This window comes from Contarinia nasturtii, unplaced genomic scaffold (genome assembly GCF_009176525.2).
Source record: "Contarinia nasturtii isolate CC-2019 unplaced genomic scaffold, AAFC_CNas_1.1 Cnas_scaffold_69, whole genome shotgun sequence".
Lineage (NCBI taxonomy): Eukaryota > Metazoa > Arthropoda > Insecta > Diptera > Cecidomyiidae > Contarinia > Contarinia nasturtii.
Window position 1 is genome coordinate 1 of NW_022197427.1, and position 24,786 is coordinate 24,786.

Genomic DNA, 24,786 nt, shown 5'->3' on the forward strand with positions numbered 1-24,786 from the left:
CGCGTGTACATAATCTGCTTATTTTAACATCAACGAAGCCAAGTTTTTCATCGCTTTTAATTGCAAAATGTGATTTCTAGCAATCAGTGAATAGACTGAGCCAACAGATATAGCAGCTATTTTCGCAGCTCCTATTCACAGGCGCTATTTTGTACAAAACACATACTGACTGCGATTTTATGATACAATTCCAAACGAAATGTCCGTAATGTAGAACAATATTGATTTTTTTATATAAAAAATATATGCTTAAATCAATCTTTTGTTCTACATTTCGAACATTTCATTCGGAATTGTATCATAAAATCGGTGTCAGTATGCAATGTGCAGTGCACAGGGTCAGTCTATTCACTGCAACAGGACTAGTGACCTACGCAAATATATTAATTGATCTTTGTTCGAGAAATCGCTGATGTATTTGTATTGCGCATTTTAATTCTGTGCAGTGATCATTTCAATATAGTGAATGTAGTTTCTTCTGAATCGTGTTCGAGAATACATGAAGGGAGATTTGGATTTTCAGTTCAATTTCTTGTGGATATTCTTGTGCAAAAGTTTTCAAAATATTTCCACAATAAATCCAATCATTGTGATGTTTTGTTTCACAACTGTATTTTTCGCCATTCTAGTTAGTGTTTCTTCGGGTAATTGTGCAAAAAGCTTAAATTCAGTCGTTTTTTCTATTCGACTAATTAAAACCATTTTATTTTAGCACCTCAAGCAACATCTCAGATAAAATCAGTGTAAGAGAAGACAAATTATTTTTTTTTGACACCAAATTACATTGTTTCACGGTCAAGTAACGGTCTCTTATCTGCATATACTAGTATAGAATATTCATTTCATTACTGCGTGATAACCACGAATTAAGAAAGACGTTGTTCGTGTCGTTGTTTCATCGGATGATTGTGTGCTTTAAAAATATTATAATATAAAGTCGTTTTGTTTCGAATTTGCAGCACAAATACGATGAGTTTGCACAAAATCGAAGAACTTATCAAGAACGGGTCAAGTGTCAATTCCAAAGATGATAACGGTGACTTCCCAATTCATGTTGCAAGTGCATTGGGTAGGATTTTTTTACATTTAAATTTCGCGAAAAATATTCATTTGTTAAAGCTAAAAAAAAATCTCTTTTACTATTGACGCCAACGATTTGTTCGTTTGATAATCATGATTTTCAATATAAACATGTATTTTAGGTGAACAACCGGTTGTTGATGCACTTATTAAGAATGGAGCCGATGTCAATGTATTAGACAAGGATGGAAGAACACCGTTACATAGAGCGGTTTCGGAAGGTAAAAAAATCCATTTTGTACAAAAATAAGTTAAAGAAGGAGTCTCACTTGTTCAGTGTTGCCAAAATAGTAAATGTGGCGGAGTAGCGTGATGATTTTAATTGTTCCTCATTTAAAATAAATATTCCAATTTCAGGTCATGTTGAAGTGGTTGAATTGTTAATTGAGAACAATGTTAATATTAGCATACGCGCAGCGAATGGAGAGAGTGCAACGGATATTGCTCTTAAAAGACTAAATGAAACCGAAACCAGCAGCTCAAATTACTCAAGTAATAAAATCTTTGCAATGATTTCAAATATGAAGACAACATAACAATCCAAATACTTTATATTTTCTAGGCGTTCAAAATATATACAATGAGCTTCAGAGAGCTAGAACATCGTGGAAAAGTAAATTTGGTGCTTGAAACAAAATGATCTTATTTTCATTGACTTTTTATTTACTTACAGCCTGCAAAGCCTATACTTTTGAGCGAAGTAATCGAATTTTAAACGGCGAACCTGCTGAAGAAAGAGAGTTTCCGTGGATGGTAACATTGAGTTTTGGCACATTTTCATATAGCTTCTAATATCGCGCTTTATAATTTTACGGATATAGGCTGCTCTCGGTTACCTTTCCACCAACTATAGAGTGACTTTTGACTGTGGGGGCACGGTCATATCGGAAAACTTCATCCTGACAGCAGCGCATTGTGCAAGAACACAACGGCCTCCGATTGTTTGCCGTTTGGGTAAAGTGAGTAAAGCTTTTATTTTCAAATTTTTCAAGTATATTTAGTGAGAGATGATCAAATTGATTAAAAATGACGATTTTCAATTTCTTTTATTTAAAATTAGTTAAAACTGGTTGATACCGATGATGATAATGACATACATAGACCCACCAATGTCGCGATTAAGGTAATTAATTATAAAAATATTCGACTGATTTGCGATCAAAATTTGGCATTGAAAAAATTGTTTTTATCAAACAGCAAATCATTCGGCATCCATTTTATTCGCATTTCACCAGAAAGAATGACATAGCTCTTATAAGAGTGTCACCCATTCAATTTTCCAATAATATTTCGCCGGCATGTCTTCATACCGATCTTCGTGATGAGCATCCTGATGTAAAACTAGTCGTGACAGGATGGGGCAGTACCACATCAGATGGTAAAAATACAATTTCTCTTTTACTTTTATTCGAAAAACTAACGTTTTTTCTCTGAAAAAAGGCGCAGAATCTCATAGATCAAACGATTTGCTAAAAGCACAGTTGATAACTGTGCCTTTGTCGCAGTGTAATGAAAAGTTCAAGGAGTATCAAAGTCTTGCGAATGATCCGACTCTTAAAAATATTGGTCAGAGTCAGTATTGTGCATATGATCCACAAGGTCGAAACGATAGGTAATAATCAATCATTATTTGCTATAAAAAATGTTGACATTATTAAAAATTCGTTTTGTTTTTAGTTGCCAAGGTGACAGCGGTGGACCACTACAGCTTAAAAGTCCGTACGAAGCTTCGCCAACGATCGTTGGTGTTGTTTCCGTTGGACTTGGATGTGGCGCATTTCCGGGAATTTACACTCGAATCGCATATTATCTTGACTGGATTGAACCGATCGTTTGGCCATTAGGTTTCATCCCCAAAGTAACAAACAAGTGATATTTACTCGATTAACGAACCATTTATGACAACATCTTCAGGGACATTTATACAGAAAAATACCTTATGTGCCGTTAGATGAAATATAATCTTTCCGCCAGCCTTTTCTCTGTGCTTACGATGGTCATTGCAATGGACACCGATGGTCATTCAATATACTTTGAAAAATTCGTTCCATAAAAGGTGAAATTTGGATGCAGCGCGGAAACTGTTACTTAGGTATTTTACCTGCCTTCTCATTCTAAAGACAAACTCCAACAGAGTTTGTCAAAATTCAACAGATTTTCTTCGATTCGAAAGCTTTAAAGTTCAAAAGTTTGATAGTAGAAAATCTGTTGACCTTTCCTGCTAATCAATAGCCTTTAAGATAGGACAAGAGCATTTAATATTGAATTTATTTAGATTATTGTTAAAAATTTTGCTATGTAGATTTAATTTTCTTAAAATAACTTATATATTTATATTAATTGATTTAGACATAAAAACGAAAGTGATGTATGCAATATTCGTTGGCCAAAAAAAGTTGTACGATTGAATCTAAATAATAAGCAACTCTGGTATAAATGGATGGCAGATTTGATGTATAGACACTACAAGACAATTCCAATAATTGTTTTAGTGTCTGTTTAAATCGGGTGGAAATATTGTAGGGGTCCTTCGCTGTCTCCTTGGCAACTATCTAATCGTTTCTTCCTTGTGGATCTTATGCACAATACTGCCCTCCATTTATACCATTTCTATGAGTCAAATCATTCGATGGACGGAACAAATCTATGAGCGTAGATTTACATTCCATGGCATCGATACCGACTCCATTTTGAGTAAGCTACGCGAGACCTTAAAATTAGAAGAGAATTGGTTAAATTTAGATTCTTCATGTCGCAAATTAAAAGATAGCAACTTACGGTTAGGTGATGTAGATCCACAGTCGGTAACAGTAGGATTTACCTGTGATGGTTTGTCACGTAAATCTGTTTGCAAACATGCTGGTCTAATATATTCTGAATATATGATTGCATTTTTGACTCGAATCAAAGTATCATTCACTTTGGTTAGTCTCGAATGTTAAGGATAAGGATCTGCTATGTTCAAAATAATTCAATTAATTATGTCACTTTTTATACGATATATATAAATAAATGTTTAATGATTACCTTTATATCACGATTTTGTGCTCTTTTCAACATGTAAGTAGGTACAAAATCTGTTATAGTATAAAATACTTTACCTCACACACTCGGTGCGTGTGGAAAAGTAATAGTAATGTTGGAAGAAATATGGGATTTTTCACCATACTTAAACCTTAGTGGAATTCAACAGAATACCACTCTTACAAAAAATAAAAGAAATTTCTTGTGAACATTGTCAGCTCTGAAATTGAACGCTGACTACAGCATCTTGTCGACCAACCTACATTTATATCATCGAAAAATATTGATAGTGAAATGAAAGTGCACAATGTTATTGGATGCTTTTGCTCATATTGAAACGATTTAATGTCATATTTGATAAGACATTTGTTGTGTATAAAGTTAAGATTGTGTTGTTTTTTTACTCTCAATGACGCCTGACGTCCAATGATGGAACGGATGTTGAAATCTGCGAATGCCTGATAGCTTACAATGTCAAATAGATAAGGGAAAATAACAGAAGGCGATTTGGCGACGTCCTTTTCTCTGTTTTATTTGCGACAAAAAAAAAAATCTTTAATTGTTGGTAAAAACCCAGTTGATGCAATCATGATTCTTACATCACTCAAATATATAGATGATAGAGTAATTATTACTCAATGTACCATCAAATGAATTCGCAATTTAATAAAAATTTGAATGAAAGGTTTCTTTTGGCTAAAAACTCAATAGAGCAAAATAGATAAATGTTTTTAGTATCTTTTGGATCAAAATGTAAGGTTTTATTGAACAATTTGACAAAAAATATTCATTTAGTTATGGACTGCTTGACATGCATTAAATTCAATATATGACACATGCAACTAAAGCCAACAAAGCAGCGCTGAAGCTTACATTCAATTTATAAATGAACCGCTTAGAATAAAAGTAGATAATGGTAGAAAGTTAAAAAAAAAATCTCAATCATGAAGTTCTGTGAAAATAATACTCAATCAAGAAAAAATTAAAAATAAAAGTCGATCAAAAAATGAGTAAAAATAATACTCAATCAAGGGAAAAAGTGAAAATAAAAGTCGATCATAAATTATATTTTCATTTTAATCTCACTCATTTGAAAAAATTCGATCATAATATGAGTAAAAATAATACTCAATCAAGAGAAAAAGTGAAAATAAAAGTCATACATAAAATGAGTGAAAATAAAAGGCAAACACAATTTATGATCGATTTTTATTTTCACTTTGTTTCTTGATTGAGTATTATTTTCATAGCACTTTATGATTGAGATTTTTTTTAACTTCCTACCATTATCTACTTTTATTCTAAGCGGTTCAAATTAAGATTATATATTAAATTATTGTGTGAGTAGGGAATGATTTCAGAAATAAAGAGAAAAAAAAATCACTTAAAATGTTTTATTCATTTTTATCTATACTGTAAGGTCGAAAACTTCGGATACCCACCGCTAACCCCAACTTCCACACATTCCTGATTAAATTGGTTTTACATTCAAGCATTTTATGGTGAAACACATTCAATATGCTGTTTTGTGTGCCATCTACGAACGTGTAGTACAAAGCAAGAGAAAAAACATTTGAAAGTGCTTAAAAACTTAAAATGTTTTGTGTGTTCATGTCCAATGGACATTGTCCATTAAAGCAAGCACGAATGAAAAAAGCCTGTGTGTTATTCATATTAACTTAATATCGTTTACGAAGATTGATATGTTTTTTTGTCAATTGCTCTAATTGAAAATTGCGAGCAAAATGTCATGTCGCAAGTGATTTACGCCTTTTTTGTATGTATTAAGATAGAACATAACAAAGTTAAATAAAAAAGGTATAGACTTTTGTTCGGTTCTCTCGTCAAATCCATTCAGTTGTTTTATACTTGCAGTCATAAGAGCATGACTGTTCTCGTCTTATTTGATCAGAATAATTTACCAAAAGTCTCACCATTACTCTCCGTTGTTAGTACATCAGTTGGTTTCAGCAAATCGGAGGATGAAATTTTCATTTGTGATCGTTCTTCTCCTTGGTGCGAGTCTTCTTACTGAAAGTATACAAGGTAAATTAATAGGCATAATCAATATTGAAAAACTTACGAAACGGTGAAATCAACTGTCGATCAGTCTGATATAAAAGAAATATATATTTCATTTTTCGACAGAAAATTGTTTCTTCTTCAGTGCTTTCTCAGAAGATGATTTTAAGAGTAATAGAACTGTAATCATATACAATGCCATTAAATCAGGTAATTCGAATACGAATTTTTTTCCAATTATTGAAGTTAAAAAAATGCTTCTTTGACAATACTGTAAATATGAACATTTTTTTACATATTACAGAAATAATTTTTTGAAATGTATATATAATCCACAGCAGATCAAAGCGATGACTCACAAAATATCAATATCGATCTTTTTGATTGCCTTTCGCTTGACCGTTTAATAGCATTGGGTATATGCAAACGAATGGAACCAATTGTCGGCAACTATATACGAACCCATTATTCTGCCATTCAATCATTGTGTAGAGAAGATGACATTGTTACAGATGATAAAAGAATGAGACTGAACGGTTTGGCCTCTTATATGAAGAAATTTATATTCCATTATTTGGAAGTATTGCAAGAACATCCGAGTCAAACATATATGGACTTCGATCGATTCAAATGGCTGGAAGAAATTTTACTTACGCGAGTTACACTGACAGACAATGGTATTGAGCGTATTAAACCGCTTTTAGAGAAAGTACAGACATTGAAATTAAATTTTCCACATTATTTTGACAAAACGAAAGAATTTTTCGACAGTTTCTTACAATTTTGCCCAAATGTGAAGCGACTGTGCATCCAAGCTATTAGATCCGATACCATCGTTGGCAGCGATAATCGTTGGTTGCTTCGAAAGTATCCAACGCTTGAACATTTTGAGTTAGAAATAATCAATCGATCGGAACCAATTGCCGAGTTGAAGACATTTTTTGAACAAAATCTAAGCATCAAACATTTGGCACTGAATGTTGAAACGATTTTAGAAAATTCCGAAACGATTAAAAACATTCAACAAAAGTTCGATGTGTTGAGCATTTTTTTCTGTCACACAAATACATTCGAATTGGCCAGAGATGCTTTGAATAAATTGTATGGAATGGGAAAATTCAAGGAATTGCATGTGTATTTTCATGTTTTATACAATTCAATATTTGATAAAACAGCCGTTGATCAATTGAAATCGTACAATGGACTTACTAAATTATATGTACGTGGTCTGGATGATGGAGTGGATCTATCCCCTTTGATAAATTTGAAGAAATTATGTCTTGATCGGGCTTCAGATATTGAGAATATGAAGGAGCTGGCTCAAACTCTCATCAATCTTGAAACAATTCAATTTATCAGGGCCGAATTAAGAGACATTATGCCGTTCATAAAAGACTCAGTGAAATTGAATAAGATTATCATTTATAACGAAATTGATGCAAATACTTTCAAATTAACTGCATTGAACGACGCGCGAATGAAACTGACAGGAGCGAGAAAAATAACGATGTATGTCAGAGAAGACAATTACTTGACTGCAAAATGGTCAAAAACTGGCACCAAATTGAAATTCATTGAAGTGAAACGACGAGCTTCTCTGGAACTCAAGCACGATTTTGATTATAATGATTATTGGGATGAAATATTTTGAATATTTTGTTCGAATTTTTTTCATTTTTGTTTTTTCCAGAGTATCCTGATTTGCTGCTGCTCAGCATATAGCTGAGAGCTGAGAAATGCTGAGCTCGTGCGGCTAACACATACGAAACGGATGCACGATACATATTCCCCTTTCGCTTCGTATGTGCTGCCGTTGACGCTATTGCCGGTACAACGGTTACACACTATACCAGCGAACATACGAAGTGAAAGGGGAATATGCATCGTGCATCCGTTTCGTATGCGTTAGACGTACACTTTCAGAATATATGAAAGACTGAGAGCAAAAACAGCACGTCGCATCTCATCTCTTGCTTTCACTTACGTAAGCAAAATAACGAGGGATGCGACGTGATGTTTTTCTCGCAGCTTCTCATATGTCGGTCGCAACACAATTTCAAACTCAACTGGTTACTAAGTTTTGAGTTTTGAATTGAACGTCCAATCAACTGTTTATAACCGTTTAAACGGGTCGAATGCATGTGTGCGTGCCATCCGTTTCGTACGCGTTAGCCGTACGAGTTCAGCATTTCTCAGCTCTCAGCTATATGCTGAGCAGCAGCAAATCAAGATGCTCTGGTTTTTTCCAAAACAACATTAAAAGAATTGAAAGAAGAATGTTAAGAATTTCGGGTTGAATTTTATTGCTTTATTATAATGTTATATTTGGCGTGAAATATAAAGAAAAATACTTTAATTGAAAATTTATGGATTTTTATTTTGGTTTCATACGTTTTTGGAAATCATAGAGATCACAATCATTACAAATCATCACTTATCATTACGAATATTCTACGTTCAAATACCTTTCCCAATGCAGCAGATCTGATATTCAACCAACATGCTTTACATTTGAAGTGAAAATATTTTGTTTGATTTTCAATACCTGTGGGTCCCAAATCAGTAAAACGCATTTTTTTTTAATTATTTCTATATTTTCCTAAGTAATGTTCGAAAAAAGAATTCATTTTCAATCGAAAACTGGTTGTAAATAGTTTCCACAAATGGGAAAGTTCGGTGGCGGTGGTACCATATCACTTCTATTGCCAACTTTCAGAATAGATGTCATACCGGTGTGCATATGCAATTCAAAATGGCAATGAAAAAACCAGTATCCAGCATTACATGATCGAAATCGAATTTTTACATATCCACCGGCCGGCACCGTTACCGTATCCTTTATAACTGGTAATTTTTTTGAATTTTTATACGATGTTTGACCATTTAGCAATTGTTCCTGTGTTACCATTTCGATTACTTGAAATCTATGGCCATGCATATGTATTGGATGACTTACAGTCTCTGAAAACAGTTTGCTATCATTATGTTGTTTGAATCAATTGCAATCAATTTACCAAGTAAATCGTAAAAATGAAATTCATACACTTTGCACAATTCCAGTTCGATTAAATGAATGCAGTAACAAACAGAATTGATCTTACAATCTGGTGGTAAATTATCTTTATTACAGTACGTAATATCGGTGTCATCTTGTGTAAGGATCGGAAGTGGTGGCATCGTGCTTGAAATATTATTTATCGATGTGATAAAGGTAAAATTTTGATAACTTAAGAAATGCGAAGTTGAAATCGAGTCAGATCGGTCGAAATGTTTTATAAATTGAAAGGGATACACTTTGGACACAGGGTACTGCAATTCATCTCTCAAATTTTCTACGGTTGATGGAGGTGCTTTTGACTCTAAGTCGGTAATACAATAGTCTTCGGATTGTCCACATTGAGTTGTCGCATCATTTAATGTCTGAAATCGATACAACATATTTAATGATTTACACAACGATTTATCGTTTGAAAAAAAGCCACATATATACAATTTTTTCGATTTTATCCAAAATTTGATAGTCTGGTCGACTTTCCAGCGGTTCATGGTCTGAATGTCGAGGTGAAAACTCGGAAAAATCATTCAAGAAGATGATTCGAGCATATCCATGGAGTTTATTCCGCCGGCATCCACCAAGACCACGAATTATGATCAATGATTCATCTGTAAATGTAGTGTTTTCAAGAGAAAATTAAATTTATGGCAAATTAATACGTATTTAAACTCGATGTGCAAATCTCATCAAAGCTAGGCAAGTAGCAGAAAAACCATAATAACATGATTCGAAGGTTCCTTTGGAGATGAAAATAAACTCACGAATGTTTGGGTCCTTTGTTGCGTGCATGACGATATCAAATCTTTCACCAGCGGAACTAAAGAAGGTATCGACAGTGACAGGCTCCACCGGTGATCCATCAAGGGCGATAACAGCCATTTTGTGTCCCTTTATCTGATGGAGAGGAAAAAAAAATATAAAAGAAAAAAAAAGAGGGGGAGGTTGCGTTCATATGAACACCATGGATATAAGCCGTCAAAATCGTTTTTTTTTTTGAAAAATTGAAGTATTTCGAAACGCCCTAAAATTTCTCGGAAAATTGAAATATTTGATTTCACCCTTTAAAGGTTTAATACTCATGTAAATTTTGATAAAAATCGGTCCCAAAAATTGATTTGGAGCGGAGAATTTGGTTGGTCCGAAGGTACCATAAGACGGGATCATCACTTCGAGACCCACCGTCGTAACGATTAAATACGTCACTATTCAATACATACGGAAAATTCAAACTGACAATTGCTTGATGCAGCATTATCAATACGAAAACGATGTCTCATTCCTCTGACCGCATAAAATACGGCTATCGGTGCATATGGTTCGTATCCACTATCTGGTTCGATATAATTTCCAAAACCATTGATCAGTATACTGGCTGGAGAAGATCCATATTTATGTGGATTGCTCGGTAATAAATCTTCGGCCAAAAAGTTATTCCAACCGCTGAATAATATCGTATGCTCACTTAAATCAGTATCATAATATTCGGCATTCGGATCATTTTGTTCGCGAACATTTAATTTACCCACAATTCCATTCATACGATGTAAACCGGAATGTGCATGATAGTACTGTGTACCAGACTCATGTACATGGAACATATATCGAAAAGTATCGCCGGAAAATATCGGACACTGTGTTACCATTGGCACACCATCCATCCAAGGTGTTTCACTTTGATGAACACCATGCCAATGGAACGATAACTCGGTACCTGGAAATTAAATTAGGGTCCGAAATCATAAAAAAAACTCGATTAAATCCGAACATCGCACCTGGCATATGATTTGTAACATCGACAATGACTCGATCATCTTCACAGCAATTGATTGCAGGACCAGGCAGTTGTCGATTAATTGTCATTATGTTGCGCCTGACTCCATTCGCAGATATACAGCCTTCTTTGAAACAATCACCAATCACACCTGCTGCACAGTTTCCACATAGCCTATAGAGCACATTTTATAGATTTTCAGGAAAGTGTACAAAGAGTCAATTCATACCTTGACATTGTGTCATAGTGTTCTATTTTAAATTCATAATAACACGTCATTGACGTACCATTACATGGACGGTAACAACTTTTGCCATCATTAAACGTTGTACTTTCTACAATACAATTTTGAAATGGTAAAAAAGACATTTTCTGAAAATACAATTTCCAAAGGACGATTACATACCTTGACCGTATTTTTCTTTCAATTCATTTTGACTTAAAGGAACCGCACCGAAGGACAATGAAATTAGCAACTGAAAAACAATCAAAGTTGATTTCATTGCAGAAAATTTATTATAATTTTTTTTTTTTTTTTGCATGCAACAATACAAATTTATTGATAAAAACTGACGCCAAATATTTCAATTCAAGCCATTATATGCAATGAGATTTTTTGAAACACTTTAATAAAGGGGGTAGATAAAGAAATCACGATAAAACGTGTAACATTTGAATTTTAATGTAGAGTCGTGTACTTTCATAGAACATAAATGTTTGTTTTCGATTTAATACCAAGTCTTCAGGTTAAATGAAAGAAATACAAGTTCTTCGATCAACAAATTTTATTTATTTTCTCTATAAACATGACTTTTTTAACTATTTTTTTTTATTTGAATAACAAATTATTTGGATTGCAGCGTTTGAGTCAAAGAAAATCGAATGATAAAAAATATTTGCAATGATTACACACGTTCCGGTTGTTATTTCAATTGCACGGTGCACGTTTTCAGAAAGAATTAGATGTCTTGAAACAAAAAATTGGGTGAAAGAGTAAATAACTATTGAGCAGGTCACACATATCCTTATGAGGACTCTGGTTTTTTATAGTTATTTGGAATTGTGAAAAATTGAAAATTACAGATCTATTAGCATAAATTTAAGGCAAATTTAAATTTTTATGTGAATTTAAATGGAAAAATTATGTTTTTTACATTAGGTCAATGATGATTATTTAAAAAAAATAAAGAATATGATTTATAATGGATATTTCAAAACATCGGGAATTTTGCGATTTTTTATTTTAAAAATTTGAAAGTTTTGACCTCCATTGCTGGTATCATGGGTTGAGGAGTATGAAGCAAAATGCGGTATTACGTGGCGCGACAAGGCACATCGAAGAAATTGACAAAAATCATTTAAAGTCCATTTTTATTCAGCATTTGTCCCATGCGCTTGCTGTAAAAAAGATATAATCCAAATCAGTGTGAAAAAAAATATTTTTAAAAGACAACGTCGCTTACATGATTTGCTTCTCATGACACTCTGGATTGCAATATGTCATCATATTTATGATATTTCCGCATTCCAAACAAGCTGCTTTTCCGCTTTTTTCGTCCAATTCGTGTTGAAGATCGGCAATCTGGAGCTGTTGAATTTCCTTTTGTTGTTCGAGTATGTCGATTCGTTTCATCGCAGCATTCAATTTCTGATTTAGTTTAATAATCATTTCGAAACTTCTTGCATTGAAATTTGTTATATTTTGCATAGCATCATTCAAATGTTTCTTTGCTGATTGTTCGCTTGCAATTAACCAATCTACGTTTAGTTCATGGTCGTTTGCCACATTCAATGCCAAAGCCAACGGATTTGGACATACCGATGATGTTTTGACACGTTTCACCGGAGATGGTGTAAAATCATGTGCTGGTGCAAAAGCTTTTCGTCCCGCTAATTTGGAACTTTCACCAATTTTTTTGGGTGGTGTCGCCGTGTTGGATGGGCTTGGTGTCTCTGTATTAGATGGGCTTAGTGTCATCGTATTGGATATGCTTGTTGTCACCGCATTGGATATGGTTAGTGTCTTCGCATTGGACGTGCCTGATGTCGAGTTTGTGCGATCTGTGAGTGCCGATTTGTTCGACATCCTCTTGCGTTTCTTCAAATCATGTTGTATTTGTTCCTGATCCTCTTCGTCGGCAGAAACATTGTATTTTAGATTACGCGAACAATTTCGAGGATTTCGCTTGATGCTACCCGTACTGACATTGATGTCTTCACTTGTCACCACTTGGTTGTTGGCGTTTCCATTAATGTTTCTATTGTTCCGAATGTGGCTGTCGTTTTCGTCAGCATTCTGGTCATTCTTTTGTTCAAAAAATCTGTTCAACTTGGTGCGATCGATGATGTGCAAATAGTACGAAACCGGCTTATCAGTCCATGACACCGACTCGCGTAACGATGGCAACTTTTTCACATTCATTATGGCACCAATGTCACTTAGATTTCTGCAATAAAATTGAACTAGTTAGGCAAAGTGAAAACATTGAAGCGAATGAAATTTGAAAATACCTTTCATTCAATCGAAAATTGAGTTTGCAGAAGTTTTTCGATGAAAAAATTTTTGTGCCATCACTCAAGTCAGCAAAACGTTCCTTTAGGTCATGATCAACTTTTGCACCGAATGCAAAATTATTCACGAACACAATAGTGGCGGTGGTAATTTTATCACGATGTTCATCGGCCAAAAAATCACCTTTGATTAACTGAAAATCGTTCAACTTTTTACCAAACCATCGCATCCAACGGCGAAAAGTAAAGTCCATTTCGACGGCATATTTTGATGGTACGTCGGCTCGTTCAATGCCTAAACATGATTTCAATGGGAGAGCGGCCGACATTTGAAGAACCACCTGACCCACACCGGAACCCAAGTCAATGAACACGTCTTCCGGCGATGCTTCAATTAGATCGATCATCTGGCATACAACTTCGAATGATGTTTCGCCATAGACTCCAGGCGAAAATGATTCATATTTGTTCAGTTTATTCGGCTCTGGAACGGCTGTATAATAGACCAATTGAAGTATGTAGCGCAACAAATCGCGAGAGGCGAAATCATTCAAATGTTTCGCAGTCAACTCTCTAACTCTCTTTTCCTAATAACATCAACAGAAATTAATTTAAAGTCAACAAAGTTTTCTCATCGAATATTTCATCAGAAAATGTGTGCGTTAACCCTCTACTGGGACCGTCTAGAGACGAAATTTTACATAATTATATTCAGTTTATTTTAAGTGGGACACACTCCACTTTAAAATAACCATTTTGGCTCAATCGAACAATGAAACAGTAGAGGATTAAGAGAGAATCAAATTTAACTTACAATATTAGCCATAGTGTCGATCGCTTTATTGTAAGAATCGCAAACGTGGCACATACTATTGTAACATGTTGTGTCCACTTCATTCAGATCGATGGTTTTGAGTTCTGCCTCAATGTACGGAATATCTTTGCATACCTTGGGATGATCAGAAGAAAAACGTAAATAATGTAAATTAATCAACTTTCAACATGTAATGGAATGTAATTATTAATTAACCAAAGGTAATGGAAATCTATGTATACCCATCGGATTACGTCCAGAATTTCAACGCTATCATCAGGTCCAGTTTGGAGTGGCCAACTGTAATACATTGGCTCAACGTATGCCGGTGACTTGAGAATTAAACGGGGAGTAGCCGAAGTCAAAACCGGTTCCGTGAACATATACGAATCGTCACCTTCATCTTCCTCTACTTTAATTGGAGCTCTCGGCACCACTTCGACTTCGTGAGTAACCAGATTTTTTCTGCTCGATTTCATTTCAGAAATTCTCCGTTTGTCAATCGATGGTTTATTCTCAATCCCATTTATCGCTAAATTGAAAATTTAGAAAATATTCTTCAATATTTTTGGTTAGTATTGAAGGAAATGGCGTGAGTTTTATTGGAATGATAAAAAATTTATTTTGACAAAAATGGCCGCCATGAAATTTTTTTATATAAAAAATAAAATAATTTTTTTACTTACAATTTTCTTCACAATTTTTTTTGTAGCGTTTCTTTGTTTTATTTTTACCAGAAAATTAATTGATTTATTTCAGTGATAAAGAGAGAAAAGAAAATTGCGTATAGAGCAAGGAAAATCGTAGAAAATTCTGTAAAATGTGTTGTAGATGCGGAAAGGTCACCTCTGGTGATCTCGCTATACAAACTGTTGGTGCTAAAACTGGATCGATCTATGTATGCGCGAAATTTTTGGAGCACAGACTAAAACTGTGTCAATCGAAATGACCACTTTGTTCTAACTATAGCTGTATTTGTGTGTGCAAGAGTCGGTACATCTCAATGACATTTCGATCAAAGGTTTACCCAAATCAGTACAACAACGTTTTTCCATTGTCACCATTCGGGATAATTTATATTTTTGGATAAATGTTTGATGAAAACAAATTATTTTTTGAAATAATTTGGAAGGCACTTGTAATAAAATTAGCTAAAATCTACGGAAAAATCGTGTGCTCAGTTTGTTCACTTTAATTTTGGCACAACAGTATATTAAGGTCGGTTCTAGTTTCGATTCACAATGTTTTTCGCGCAATAATTTGGCATGTGTCAACCGTGTAAACATTCAACTATTATTCAATGTTTGATAGACAACATCGAACTGTGTGATTGAACTTCATCAATTTGTATGAGTGCTCGGCTCTCATCTGTGACAATTAAGTTTCTAAATTAATTATTGCTATTGAATTTTGGACCATTTTCATTTTCAAATTGCTGATAAATTCACGAAAAAGGTAAACTATTGTACAAACGATTGTGTTCGTGTTTGAAGCCATACATTTTCTATCTGAAGAAAAATAATTCCAATTGACAGCACGTGAACTGCGTCGCAATGAATGGTGAAAACAGGCTGCCACCCGACAAACAGGGGTCCGAAAATGATGGACTTTTGCCCGGAATCGAAGTGAAATCGGAGCCAACCATCAAAGAAGAAGCAGAAGATGATATACTCATGGTATCGACACCAATACAAGCTGACGATAGACCATTCAATTCAATTGGCGCTGATCAATTTGATGAAATATACGATTTCGATGGTCTTTTTCACTCGGCTGCCGGAGGTGAAAGAAGAAGCGACCAACGAAAAGGTGGAAAAGAGCATTGATTGTGGTGCTGGTGAAGATCAACAAAATGATGCGAAGAACGGATATCAGAATGTTGGAACACAAAGGGCAAATACATCAAGTCCCGGAGCTGCAACAAAGACAAAGGGGATACAACACAAATGTTCATTCTGTGACTATGCAACTCCGCGCAAAGGCGATTTGAAAAGACACATTTTCACGCATACCGGCGAAAAATCATTTCCACGCACCTTGTGTCCAAAACGATTCAATCAAAAATAACATTTTCAGAGGCACACGTCGATGAATTTCAGTTTAATTGTTCAAATTGTTTGGAAGGATTTGTCCAGAGCAATGAGAAACTGGAACATGAATCTGGGTGCAAAGTTTGTCGTTATGAATGTTTTATATGCAAGGAATACTCTACTCTGCGCAAGGAAAATTTGATAAGGCATATGCCAATTCACACCAATACTCGTCCATTTAAATTCAAATGTTCTATTTGCTATAGAAACTTTAGACAGCAAATTGATAAGGACATTCACAAAGAAAATTGTAAGCGACGCGGCTTCGAATGCCATTTGTGCAAGCAATTCAAAACCGATCGAAAATCAGACTTAAAATATCACATGAGTGTTCTTCATACTGGGGAGAAACCATTTCAATGTGAAATGTGTTCAAAATGCTTTGTACGAAAAGCCAACTGGAACCGCCATAAAAGATACACAAGTAATTTTCAATTTAGAGAAACCTGCTCATTGCAGCAAAATGCTTATTAAAATTGAAGAAAAAATAGCTGCTTTTGAGTAGACATTGTTCGAATACAAATATTTATTTTGATTAATAAAATAAAATCAAACAAAAATTGTTTTTTCTTTATTTATACCGAAAAGTTTAATTGACTCTGTTTCACATTTTCATTCTGAATTCTACATGGACTTTCTTTGGATGATATATTACTATGTTTTTGTCATCTATTAAATTTCTGCCTCTTTCGAAACAACTGTTCGAATTGTGCCGCCAGAAATATTCGGGTTACGTAAAACCTGAATGACATTTCGAACAATGACAGTTCTCGTAATAGGTATATGGTAGTGATGCCAACAATAGATCCACTCTCATTTGATCAGTAAGACACGTTCAACGTCGCATTAATCAACAATTCTAAAATAAATTGGGGTTCCATATTCCTAATCTCATTGAAAGCCACGGAATCGTGAAAATAGAACGTTCTCACAAAACATATTCGATTTAAAAAAAAGCAGCAGCTAATAACAGGATCATTTTTTGTGATTATTTTGAGGAAGTATGTATACCATTGAGATACCATACACTTTCCACCATTTTATTTACACGAATATTTCTCTTGCTAAATGTACTTTGGGACAAACGGTCGTAAACAAAGTTTTATATCTTTTTTTTTGGGAATTTTGAAAGAAAGAGTGAGAATAATACAAAAGTTCTGATTTCACCATTGGTGTCAGTTGGTGACCTCAAAAATTTGTTCAACAAGGCAATCGTTTGATTAGTTGTTAGTTTAGTGAATTATTTGCCTTCATTATGATTCAACAGTTTACTTTATATTTTATTTCGTAGCCAAGCACAAAGCCATCAAGAAAAAAGCCAACAGTCAAAATGAATAGATACTCATTAAGAAAACGGAAGCGGGTCGCATATGGTGGTGCTGACCAGAAGAAGAATGCAAAGCAACCAAAACCATCACCAATCGTCGAACAAAATACATCCACAACGAGCCTCACGGACGTAAATAATGATTGCCTTGAGCGCATATTCCTGCACTTAAGCGTGGAAGACCTCTTAAGCCTTGCCCATTCGAACAAGCGATTGAAGGAAGCGGCTGAATTGGCATTTGATCGCAATTTTGGCGGAAAAAAATCGAAGGTATTCGTCGACTCATCCTGCTTCCGAATTGAATTAATTGGAAAATCACCACGACGAATCGAATTACGTAATCCATATCGACTATTGCGAAGTTTTGGTCATCTCATCACAAACCTGGTCATACATACGCGAAAGGTGGTTCCGTATGTCAATCAATATTGCTGTGAATCAGCAACTGAAGTCACATTTTTCAAAATGTCCAAAGACGACTTCACCGGTATGCAGAAGCCATTTGTGAACGTCGAAATGGTCTGCATCATTTTTTGCATTTTGAACAGCAAAACGATGCAGTTAAACACCCGTTTCCCGAAGATGCGTACTCTGAAACTTATTCGAGTCGAAGCACAGGCCAAGTGTATCAAAGCAAATTTCGCTCACTTGGAGCACTTGGAAATCAAAGGTGCGCTACCAACTTCGAGAACTCAAGACACGGTTAATATGCTTCGATTGAATCCACAGTTGCAGCAATTAGTATTGGACACCAATTACACCACAACATTTCTCCGGGCTGCAAGTCAAGACCTCCAAATGCTTGAGCATCTTGACATTCGTATTTGTCGCAAAGATTTCAGCGATTATGGTGACGATGTTGCCAATTTTGCACAATTGAAAGTGCTTAAAATCGACTATGAAGGCAGATCGCCAACTAAGGTCCCAATGTTTTCCAGCTGCTTGAAAGAATTTGAATGGACATTTTTTGGCACTCAAATGGATAAAGCTTTCATCGATTTTCTAAAGGAGCACCCGTCCATTGTTAAACTGAAGGTGATCTGTTGGTACCCAGGCATACCGAAATTGAATGAAGAAAGTGTCAAGAAGATTATGGAGGCGGTGCCGTTGGTGGAAGAGATTGCATTTCAAAAATTGGAACTATCAATTGCGGGCGCGACTCAATTGATGAACGATTGCAAATCCCTGAAGAGGATGTACTTCTCAATGGATGCCGAAGCCGACTTTAATGAGCTGAAGACGAATCTGAGCGACGGATGGCAAGCGTTCAGTGAAAAACCAGATGAATTCTATTGGTACAACGTAACAGCTGTCAAAATGAGCAATTGATATCAACAATCAATCAAATCCGGTTTTTCCAATTATGACATGGCATAGAAATACTGCCGAAAATACTACTTCATACCATTACTTATTACGTTATTTCTATTTAAATATCATTTTTCAATCGTCAATTTAAATAGATCCATATAAAACTTAAGTCAAAGAGTCAAAATAAACCATAAATTCAACCCTTACCGAGCTCATGTTCTCTAAATCATGTTAATTCAAATCAAATCTTTAAAGAAAATGAAATAAAACGACAAGAGATCATTTGACCTATTGAGACATTTATTGTTTATTGTTTTCTATAATAATTGAAGAGCTTTTTTATCAAAAAATGATGGTTTGAAAAAAAAAAATTTGAATTGAGTTCGTAACAATCAAAGTAACGGAATCTCTTATTGTGGAAATGGAATTAAGCAAATTGGAGAAGATTTATTGAATTTATTTCAGTTTCTAATTAATGCTTTGTTTTGTTTTTCTTAGTAAATTATCGGCAATGAATGTGGTTACATTCCATTTGCAACAAAGAGTTGTAGTTCATTTAAATGTGTTTGGAATGAATGCGTCTTTTGTGCCTTTGGAGGTTTGATTTTGTGGCAAATGTTTTTCGGCATAATTCACATGATGGATATTCGCCGGTGTGCTTGTACATGTGATCCACCAAGAAACTTACGAAACCTCAAAAACATGTTTTCCTGGAGTTTCTGAGGTCAGAGAACCCGAATCAGGCCGTTTTGAGCATGGTTGGTGTGGGTCTGTTCCACGTCGTACGTCGAAGATTGCTGTTTTGATTGAATTTCTTGAAAGATTCTTTGCATTCCCATGGCTGCACGCCATTGTGCACACGCATGTGCACTGTCAAACTTGTTTTTTGTGATCCAAATGAATCTTCGCAGATGTGGCATTCGTAACGCTTTATTTTGCAATTCTTTTCTCCTTCTTCTCGTCTTTTGCGTCGAATCCTTTCAGACAGCCGCGACAATGAAATAAAAATTCCGCGACATGAACTTTCATATGGCTTTGAAGATGCCGTTTTATCTGGAATCGTTTGTCACAGTGATTGCATCCATATGGCTTCTCGCCGGTGTGCTTCCGTAAATGAACGGTCAAGTTTGATTTGCATTTGGCGACATAACCACAAGTTTCACACTTGTGTTGTTTGGATGTATTCTGTGGTACAGAAACATGGTCTCGTCGTTTTTTGTTCTTCAATCCTTTCGTTGGCTTTGAAGCCGAATCAATTGGGAAATCTTTGTCGCTCGGTGCTTTGTCGCAGCTTCCTGAACGTTGTTCATTCGCTGTACCTTCTTTCGCCATCGATTGGATTCCAACCTTCGTATCAATTTCTTCTTTCACCAAATCCAAACACGAGAAATCGTAGACTTCGTTATGATCTTCAGGCACCATCGAATCAATGTGTCGAGATGAAGATGAAATCACGAGTCCAATGCCATCATCTGGTTCCTCTTTGATTTCAAGCTTTGGCTTCACGTCGACTTGGTCACCACACTGACCGCTACTGCTTTCGGTCGATTCCATTTCACAATTTTTCTGCTTGACAATCGATGTGGTGTTACTATTTCCATTCACCGAATTGAGGAAAACTTCTGCAAATTCTAAATTGTCAATTGAGAAAAAATTAGTGTGAAAAATTACATCAACACGAAAAATGATGATGCATAAAACAAAATAAATTTTTAAAAAGGACTTACAACTGTTTTCACGATATTTTGTGCGGAGTTTTGTGTTTTTAATGAGAACACGTATCGATTTACTTGAAATTGTGACAGGAAATGGAGAAAATTTTATTAAATTTGTTCCAAAAACAAGATGGCTGTCGCTCTTGCGATACCTCTCTCTACCAAAGCAAATAATAAAAGAAATATACTGAACGTCCCCAATGAGATGGTTGCGCAAAAATCTGATCTATCTATGTATGCGTACGATTTGAACAGCATAAAACAAGGCCGAGTTCACTGGAATGGTGTGACTGCGACTATATAAACTGCATCTGTGTGCGCCGCATGTGAGTCAATGTGTTTCAGCTCAATGACATTTCGATCAAAGTTTGCCCAAAGCAGCGAACTACATCAACAGCGTCGTTCCTTTTATTGGTTTAGGTGTCGTAATTCTAGGCAATAACATTGTTTGGAAAAAAGATTTAAAAAACGCATAATTTGATGAAAAGAAATCATTTCGGTAACTATTGGGACGTACTTATGTACAAATCAGAGAAATTTACAGAGAAAACTCATTGAAAAACTCTCGGTTCTACTTTCAATTCAGAATGTTGTTCCAGCAACGATTTGTCATGTGTCATAGCAGCGACCTCACTGTACCATTTTTCAATAAGTTTGACAAGCACCGTCAGACTGTGTGATTGTGTGCGTTCATTGTGCTATTTCGTCATATTGCATCAGCATGCAGGCCAGTAACATAGCAATTTATTATTATTTTTCCTTTGTTCACCGCCATTTTTTACTGTATTTAACACATTCATTCGCATTACAAAAAGCAGCAGCAAATAAAAATATAATTTTATTGTGAATATTTTGAAAAGGTATGTACACCACCATTTTATTGCGCAAATATGTTTCTGGCCAAAAACGTGCTCTGGTTTTAGATCGAAATTTGTACATGTATAATAGCTTTGTGTGTAAATTCTGATGATTTTTTTTGCCAAAGTATCTGCAATCAAGTTGACTTCATATTGTTTACGAAATTATTTGATGCTCGTTCATTATTACGATTTTAATGTGTATTTCGTTTACAGACAGTCAAGCTCAGAGCCATCAAAAGGTAACTCAGCCCAGTCGAAATGAATAGATACTCACTAAGAAAACGGAAGCAAGTCTCGTATCGTGACCAGAATCCCAAGCGCCCAAAACCATCAGCACAAAAAGCTTCCAAAATGAAACTAACGAACGTGAACAATGACTGTCTTGAGCGCATATTCCTGCACTTAAGCGTCCAAGACCTTTTGAACATTGCCCATTCGAACAAGCGATTGAAGGCAGCGGCTGACTTGGCATTCGGTCGGAATTTTGGCGGTAAGAAATCAAAAGTGGTCATTAATTCACGCTGCTTCCAAATTGAATCGAACGGAAACTCCGCTCAATCAATCGAATTACGTAATCCATATCGACTATTGCGAAGCTTCGGTCACCTTATCTCAAACCTGGTCATACATAAGCGAAAGGTGGTTCCGTATGTCAATCAATATTGCTGCGAATCAGCAACTGAAGTCACATTTTTCGAAATGTCCAAAGACGACTTCATCGGTATGCAGAAGCCATTTATGAACGTCGAAATGGTTTGCATCAATTTTTGCAATTTGAAAGGGAAATCGATGCAATTGCACCACTGCTTTCCAAAGATGCATACTTTGAAGCTTATTCATGTTGAATCTCAGCCCAAGTGTATCGAAACACACTATCCCCACTTGGTGCATTTGGAAATCGAAGGACCGATACCAACTCCCACAATAAAATCCACCATCAATATATTATCATTGAATCCGCAGTTGCGCCGCTTGACCTTGGACACTAATTACACGACCGAATTTCTTCGCACCGCAAGTCAACGCCTTCGGTCACTCGAACATTTGGACATTCGATGTTGGGCCAAGGACTTGTCAGATTTTGGTGAAGATGTTGCCAATTTTGCGGGTCTCAAAGTGCTGAAAATTACCAGTTTTGACATTTTGAAGATCAAGATTCCAATTGTATCTAGTTGCTTGCAAGAATTTTCACTTTCTTTCCGTTTTAGCATCCATTACAATAATAAAAATATCATCGATTTCCTCAATCAGCACTCTTCCATCATCAAACTGAGCCTGGCGAGCGAATTCTGGTTGGCCAGCCCGATAGATGAGGAATTTGTGAAGCGAATTATGAAAGCAGTGCCGTTGGTGGAAGAGATTGAATTTCATGATGTGAAAATAACAGCTGATGGTGTCATTCAATTGGTGAAAGATTACAAATTGTTGAAAAAACTGCGCTTCGTAATGCGTTGTAGTTTCGATTGGGGCTCTTTGAAGGCAAATCTGAGCATTGGATGGGAAGTCACCGAAAAAGTGAAAGGATGGAATTTGTATATCATAACAGCTATAAAATTGAGCAATTAATATCAGACACCAACAATCATCAGTTGTGCATTTTCCAATTGTTAAATGACATAAAAAAACTACTGAACATTGAAACTGATGCCATTATTCATAATTAATTACGTTAAATATCATTTTGCCGGTATCAATTTAAATAAATCAATATTAAACTAAAGTCAGCTCAGCACATCAAATAAATTGATGGTTTGCCATTGATGTTCACTCAATCAAATGTCTTAATAAAATGAAATAAAACAACATAAAATCCGTTAAACAATTGAAATATTTGTCGTAATTAAACAGCGTTTTTAGAAGACATTGACAGTAGGGAAAAGAAAATTCGGAACTGAATTTTAGGAATATCAACATTGTATCAATTGTGTTCAACACCAATTGCCGCGCTAATCCATTGGATAATTTCATATTTACAGCTTGCACACATGAGTCTATCTCTACTCATCTTCTCTCTTCTATTTCCTAGACGATTGTGTCCCATTGTAATCAGTCCGATCATGATCGTGAACGATTTTCAATGATTGGTGGCCTATTGAAATCGGACACGAAAGAACTCAGGCAAGTAATACATTGCAAGCAACAATGTAACATTGCTTAATTTTCATTATTATGAGTGAGAGTAGAAAAAGAGAGGATCTTTCGTTATTTAATGCAAACTCTTCTTGTTTTCCTATCGTAAAAAGTAAATGGAAACAGCAAAAAACTGAAAACAATAAATGTAAGCAACAAAAGGTTCCACCGACAAAGCAAACCAATGATGAAAGAATGTTCTTCACTTTGTTCTTATTTTCTTCTATTGAAAGATTTTTCTTTCTCGCGCGATAAGTTCACTCAAAAACCTCATTTATCGCCCGGTTCGTAAAAATCCACATACCTGCAATAAATCAAAAACAATATTACCATGAAGAAAAAACCTGTCAATATCCGTGCCGAATTGATATAGTTTTTTCGTTTTTTTGTTCGCTTTGGTGGTTTTTGAGTGCAGAGAGACAAAGCGGAGAATCGAATAATTGACTTCGACTGCAATTGATTGAAAGCAGAGAGAAGAGAAAGAGAAGAATGAAAGAGGTGCACAAAACCATTGTTTAAATTGTAAATGTCTCGATTCATTCACGACCATATCGAACGGACGTTATTGGCAAAAGCCATAAAATTTTAAACCATAAACAGAATGCTATAAAAATACAAATACGCAGGAATTCGCTGTACGGAGTCAATATCTCCACACATTCGTTTAAATAGGATATATCGAACGCAACGGAGTGCGACAACCGACAAACGAATATGTGTGTGTACAACAACCGAAAGCTATAAATATCACAAGATGAAAAAAATACTCATACATGCGTTAGAATGAGGTTAAGTGAGAGTTTTTTTCTCTTCAGTATATGTATGTGAGTCATGTGTATGTGTAATATTACAAACAGTAACACAACGCCATTTGATGTAATCGCTCCGAAATGCAAGGGCAGTATTAACTTAGCCTCGCACTTGCAAAGACATAACAAAATTGTACGGTGTTTTCATTATCTAAACATAAATTTTTGTCAAATATGTGGCGTTACACTGATTGACCCCGCAATTGATTCAATTTAAAAACGGTGTTTATGAAATCATTATAATAATATTTTTGGAGCCTTCAATTC

General features: G+C 35.3%; 7 protein-coding genes and 1 long non-coding RNA gene across 10 annotated transcripts; 4 read left to right on the forward strand and 4 right to left on the reverse strand.

The window, feature by feature from the left end:
• The first annotated feature begins 108 nt into the window (after nt 1–108).
• LOC116338649 (serine protease persephone-like) lies at nt 109–4,114 on the forward strand. The gene is made up of 12 exons (XM_031764090.1): nt 109–644; nt 713–743; nt 960–1,069; nt 1,203–1,301; nt 1,438–1,572; nt 1,643–1,693; nt 1,754–1,833; nt 1,902–2,039; nt 2,141–2,203; nt 2,278–2,458; nt 2,521–2,692; nt 2,758–4,114. Exons 1-12 carry the CDS (start codon nt 500–502, stop codon nt 2,951–2,953), a joined length of 1,401 nt encoding a protein of 466 aa, XP_031619950.1. The 5' UTR covers nt 109–499; the 3' UTR covers nt 2,954–4,114.
• On the reverse strand, nt 3,381–4,331 carry LOC116338734. 2 transcript variants are annotated; one of them, XR_004200920.1, is made up of 3 exons: nt 4,108–4,331; nt 3,859–4,035; nt 3,381–3,790 (listed from the first exon to the last, which is right to left on the reverse strand). It is a non-coding gene; the product is annotated as an uncharacterized LOC116338734 (long non-coding RNA). The 2 variants fall into 2 exon arrangements; XR_004200915.1 differs by having other exon boundaries at nt 3,383–3,790; nt 3,859–4,032.
• Nucleotides 4,332–6,000: 1,669 nt separating this feature from the next.
• Nucleotides 6,001–7,851, forward strand: LOC116338807. Of its 2 annotated transcripts, none has more exons than XM_031764339.1 (3): nt 6,001–6,150; nt 6,253–6,336; nt 6,465–7,851. In XM_031764339.1, the coding sequence occupies exons 1-3, from the start codon at nt 6,087–6,089 to the stop codon at nt 7,775–7,777; spliced, it is 1,461 nt and encodes a 486-aa protein (XP_031620199.1). In that variant the 5' UTR covers nt 6,001–6,086; the 3' UTR covers nt 7,778–7,851. The 2 variants fall into 2 exon arrangements, with proteins under 2 accessions (XP_031620199.1, XP_031620279.1); XM_031764419.1 differs by having other exon boundaries at nt 6,468–7,851.
• Nucleotides 7,852–8,731: 880 nt separating this feature from the next.
• On the reverse strand, nt 8,732–11,473 carry LOC116338389 (laccase-4-like). The gene is made up of 8 exons (XM_031763632.1): nt 11,359–11,473; nt 11,182–11,287; nt 10,954–11,126; nt 10,399–10,892; nt 9,943–10,075; nt 9,617–9,789; nt 9,141–9,546; nt 8,732–9,087 (listed from the first exon to the last, which is right to left on the reverse strand). The coding sequence occupies exons 1-8, from the start codon at nt 11,453–11,455 to the stop codon at nt 8,756–8,758; spliced, it is 1,914 nt and encodes a 637-aa protein (XP_031619492.1). The 5' UTR covers nt 11,456–11,473; the 3' UTR covers nt 8,732–8,755.
• A 341-nt stretch (nt 11,474–11,814) lies between these two features.
• On the reverse strand, nt 11,815–14,985 carry LOC116338926 (histone-lysine N-methyltransferase, H3 lysine-79 specific-like). Its single transcript, XM_031764538.1, has 6 exons — nt 14,964–14,985; nt 14,520–14,809; nt 14,278–14,412; nt 13,464–14,050; nt 12,416–13,399; nt 11,815–12,350 (listed from the first exon to the last, which is right to left on the reverse strand). Exons 2-6 carry the CDS (start codon nt 14,754–14,756, stop codon nt 12,311–12,313), a joined length of 1,983 nt encoding a protein of 660 aa, XP_031620398.1. The 5' UTR covers nt 14,757–14,809; nt 14,964–14,985; the 3' UTR covers nt 11,815–12,310.
• A 2,239-nt stretch (nt 14,986–17,224) lies between these two features.
• LOC116339077 lies at nt 17,225–19,177 on the forward strand. Its single transcript, XM_031764765.1, has 2 exons — nt 17,225–17,368; nt 17,659–19,177. The coding sequence occupies exon 2, from the start codon at nt 17,698–17,700 to the stop codon at nt 19,021–19,023; it is 1,326 nt and encodes a 441-aa protein (XP_031620625.1). The 5' UTR covers nt 17,225–17,368; nt 17,659–17,697; the 3' UTR covers nt 19,024–19,177.
• Nucleotides 19,178–19,538: 361 nt separating this feature from the next.
• On the reverse strand, nt 19,539–20,777 carry LOC116339148 (zinc finger protein 37-like). The gene is made up of 2 exons (XM_031764889.1): nt 20,733–20,777; nt 19,539–20,627 (listed from the first exon to the last, which is right to left on the reverse strand). Exon 2 carries the CDS (start codon nt 20,557–20,559, stop codon nt 19,936–19,938), a length of 624 nt encoding a protein of 207 aa, XP_031620749.1. The 5' UTR covers nt 20,560–20,627; nt 20,733–20,777; the 3' UTR covers nt 19,539–19,935.
• A 665-nt stretch (nt 20,778–21,442) lies between these two features.
• On the forward strand, nt 21,443–23,294 carry LOC116339008. Its single transcript, XM_031764643.1, has 2 exons — nt 21,443–21,580; nt 21,794–23,294. Exon 2 carries the CDS (start codon nt 21,839–21,841, stop codon nt 23,144–23,146), a length of 1,308 nt encoding a protein of 435 aa, XP_031620503.1. The 5' UTR covers nt 21,443–21,580; nt 21,794–21,838; the 3' UTR covers nt 23,147–23,294.
• The last annotated feature ends 1,492 nt before the right edge of the window (nt 23,295–24,786 follow it).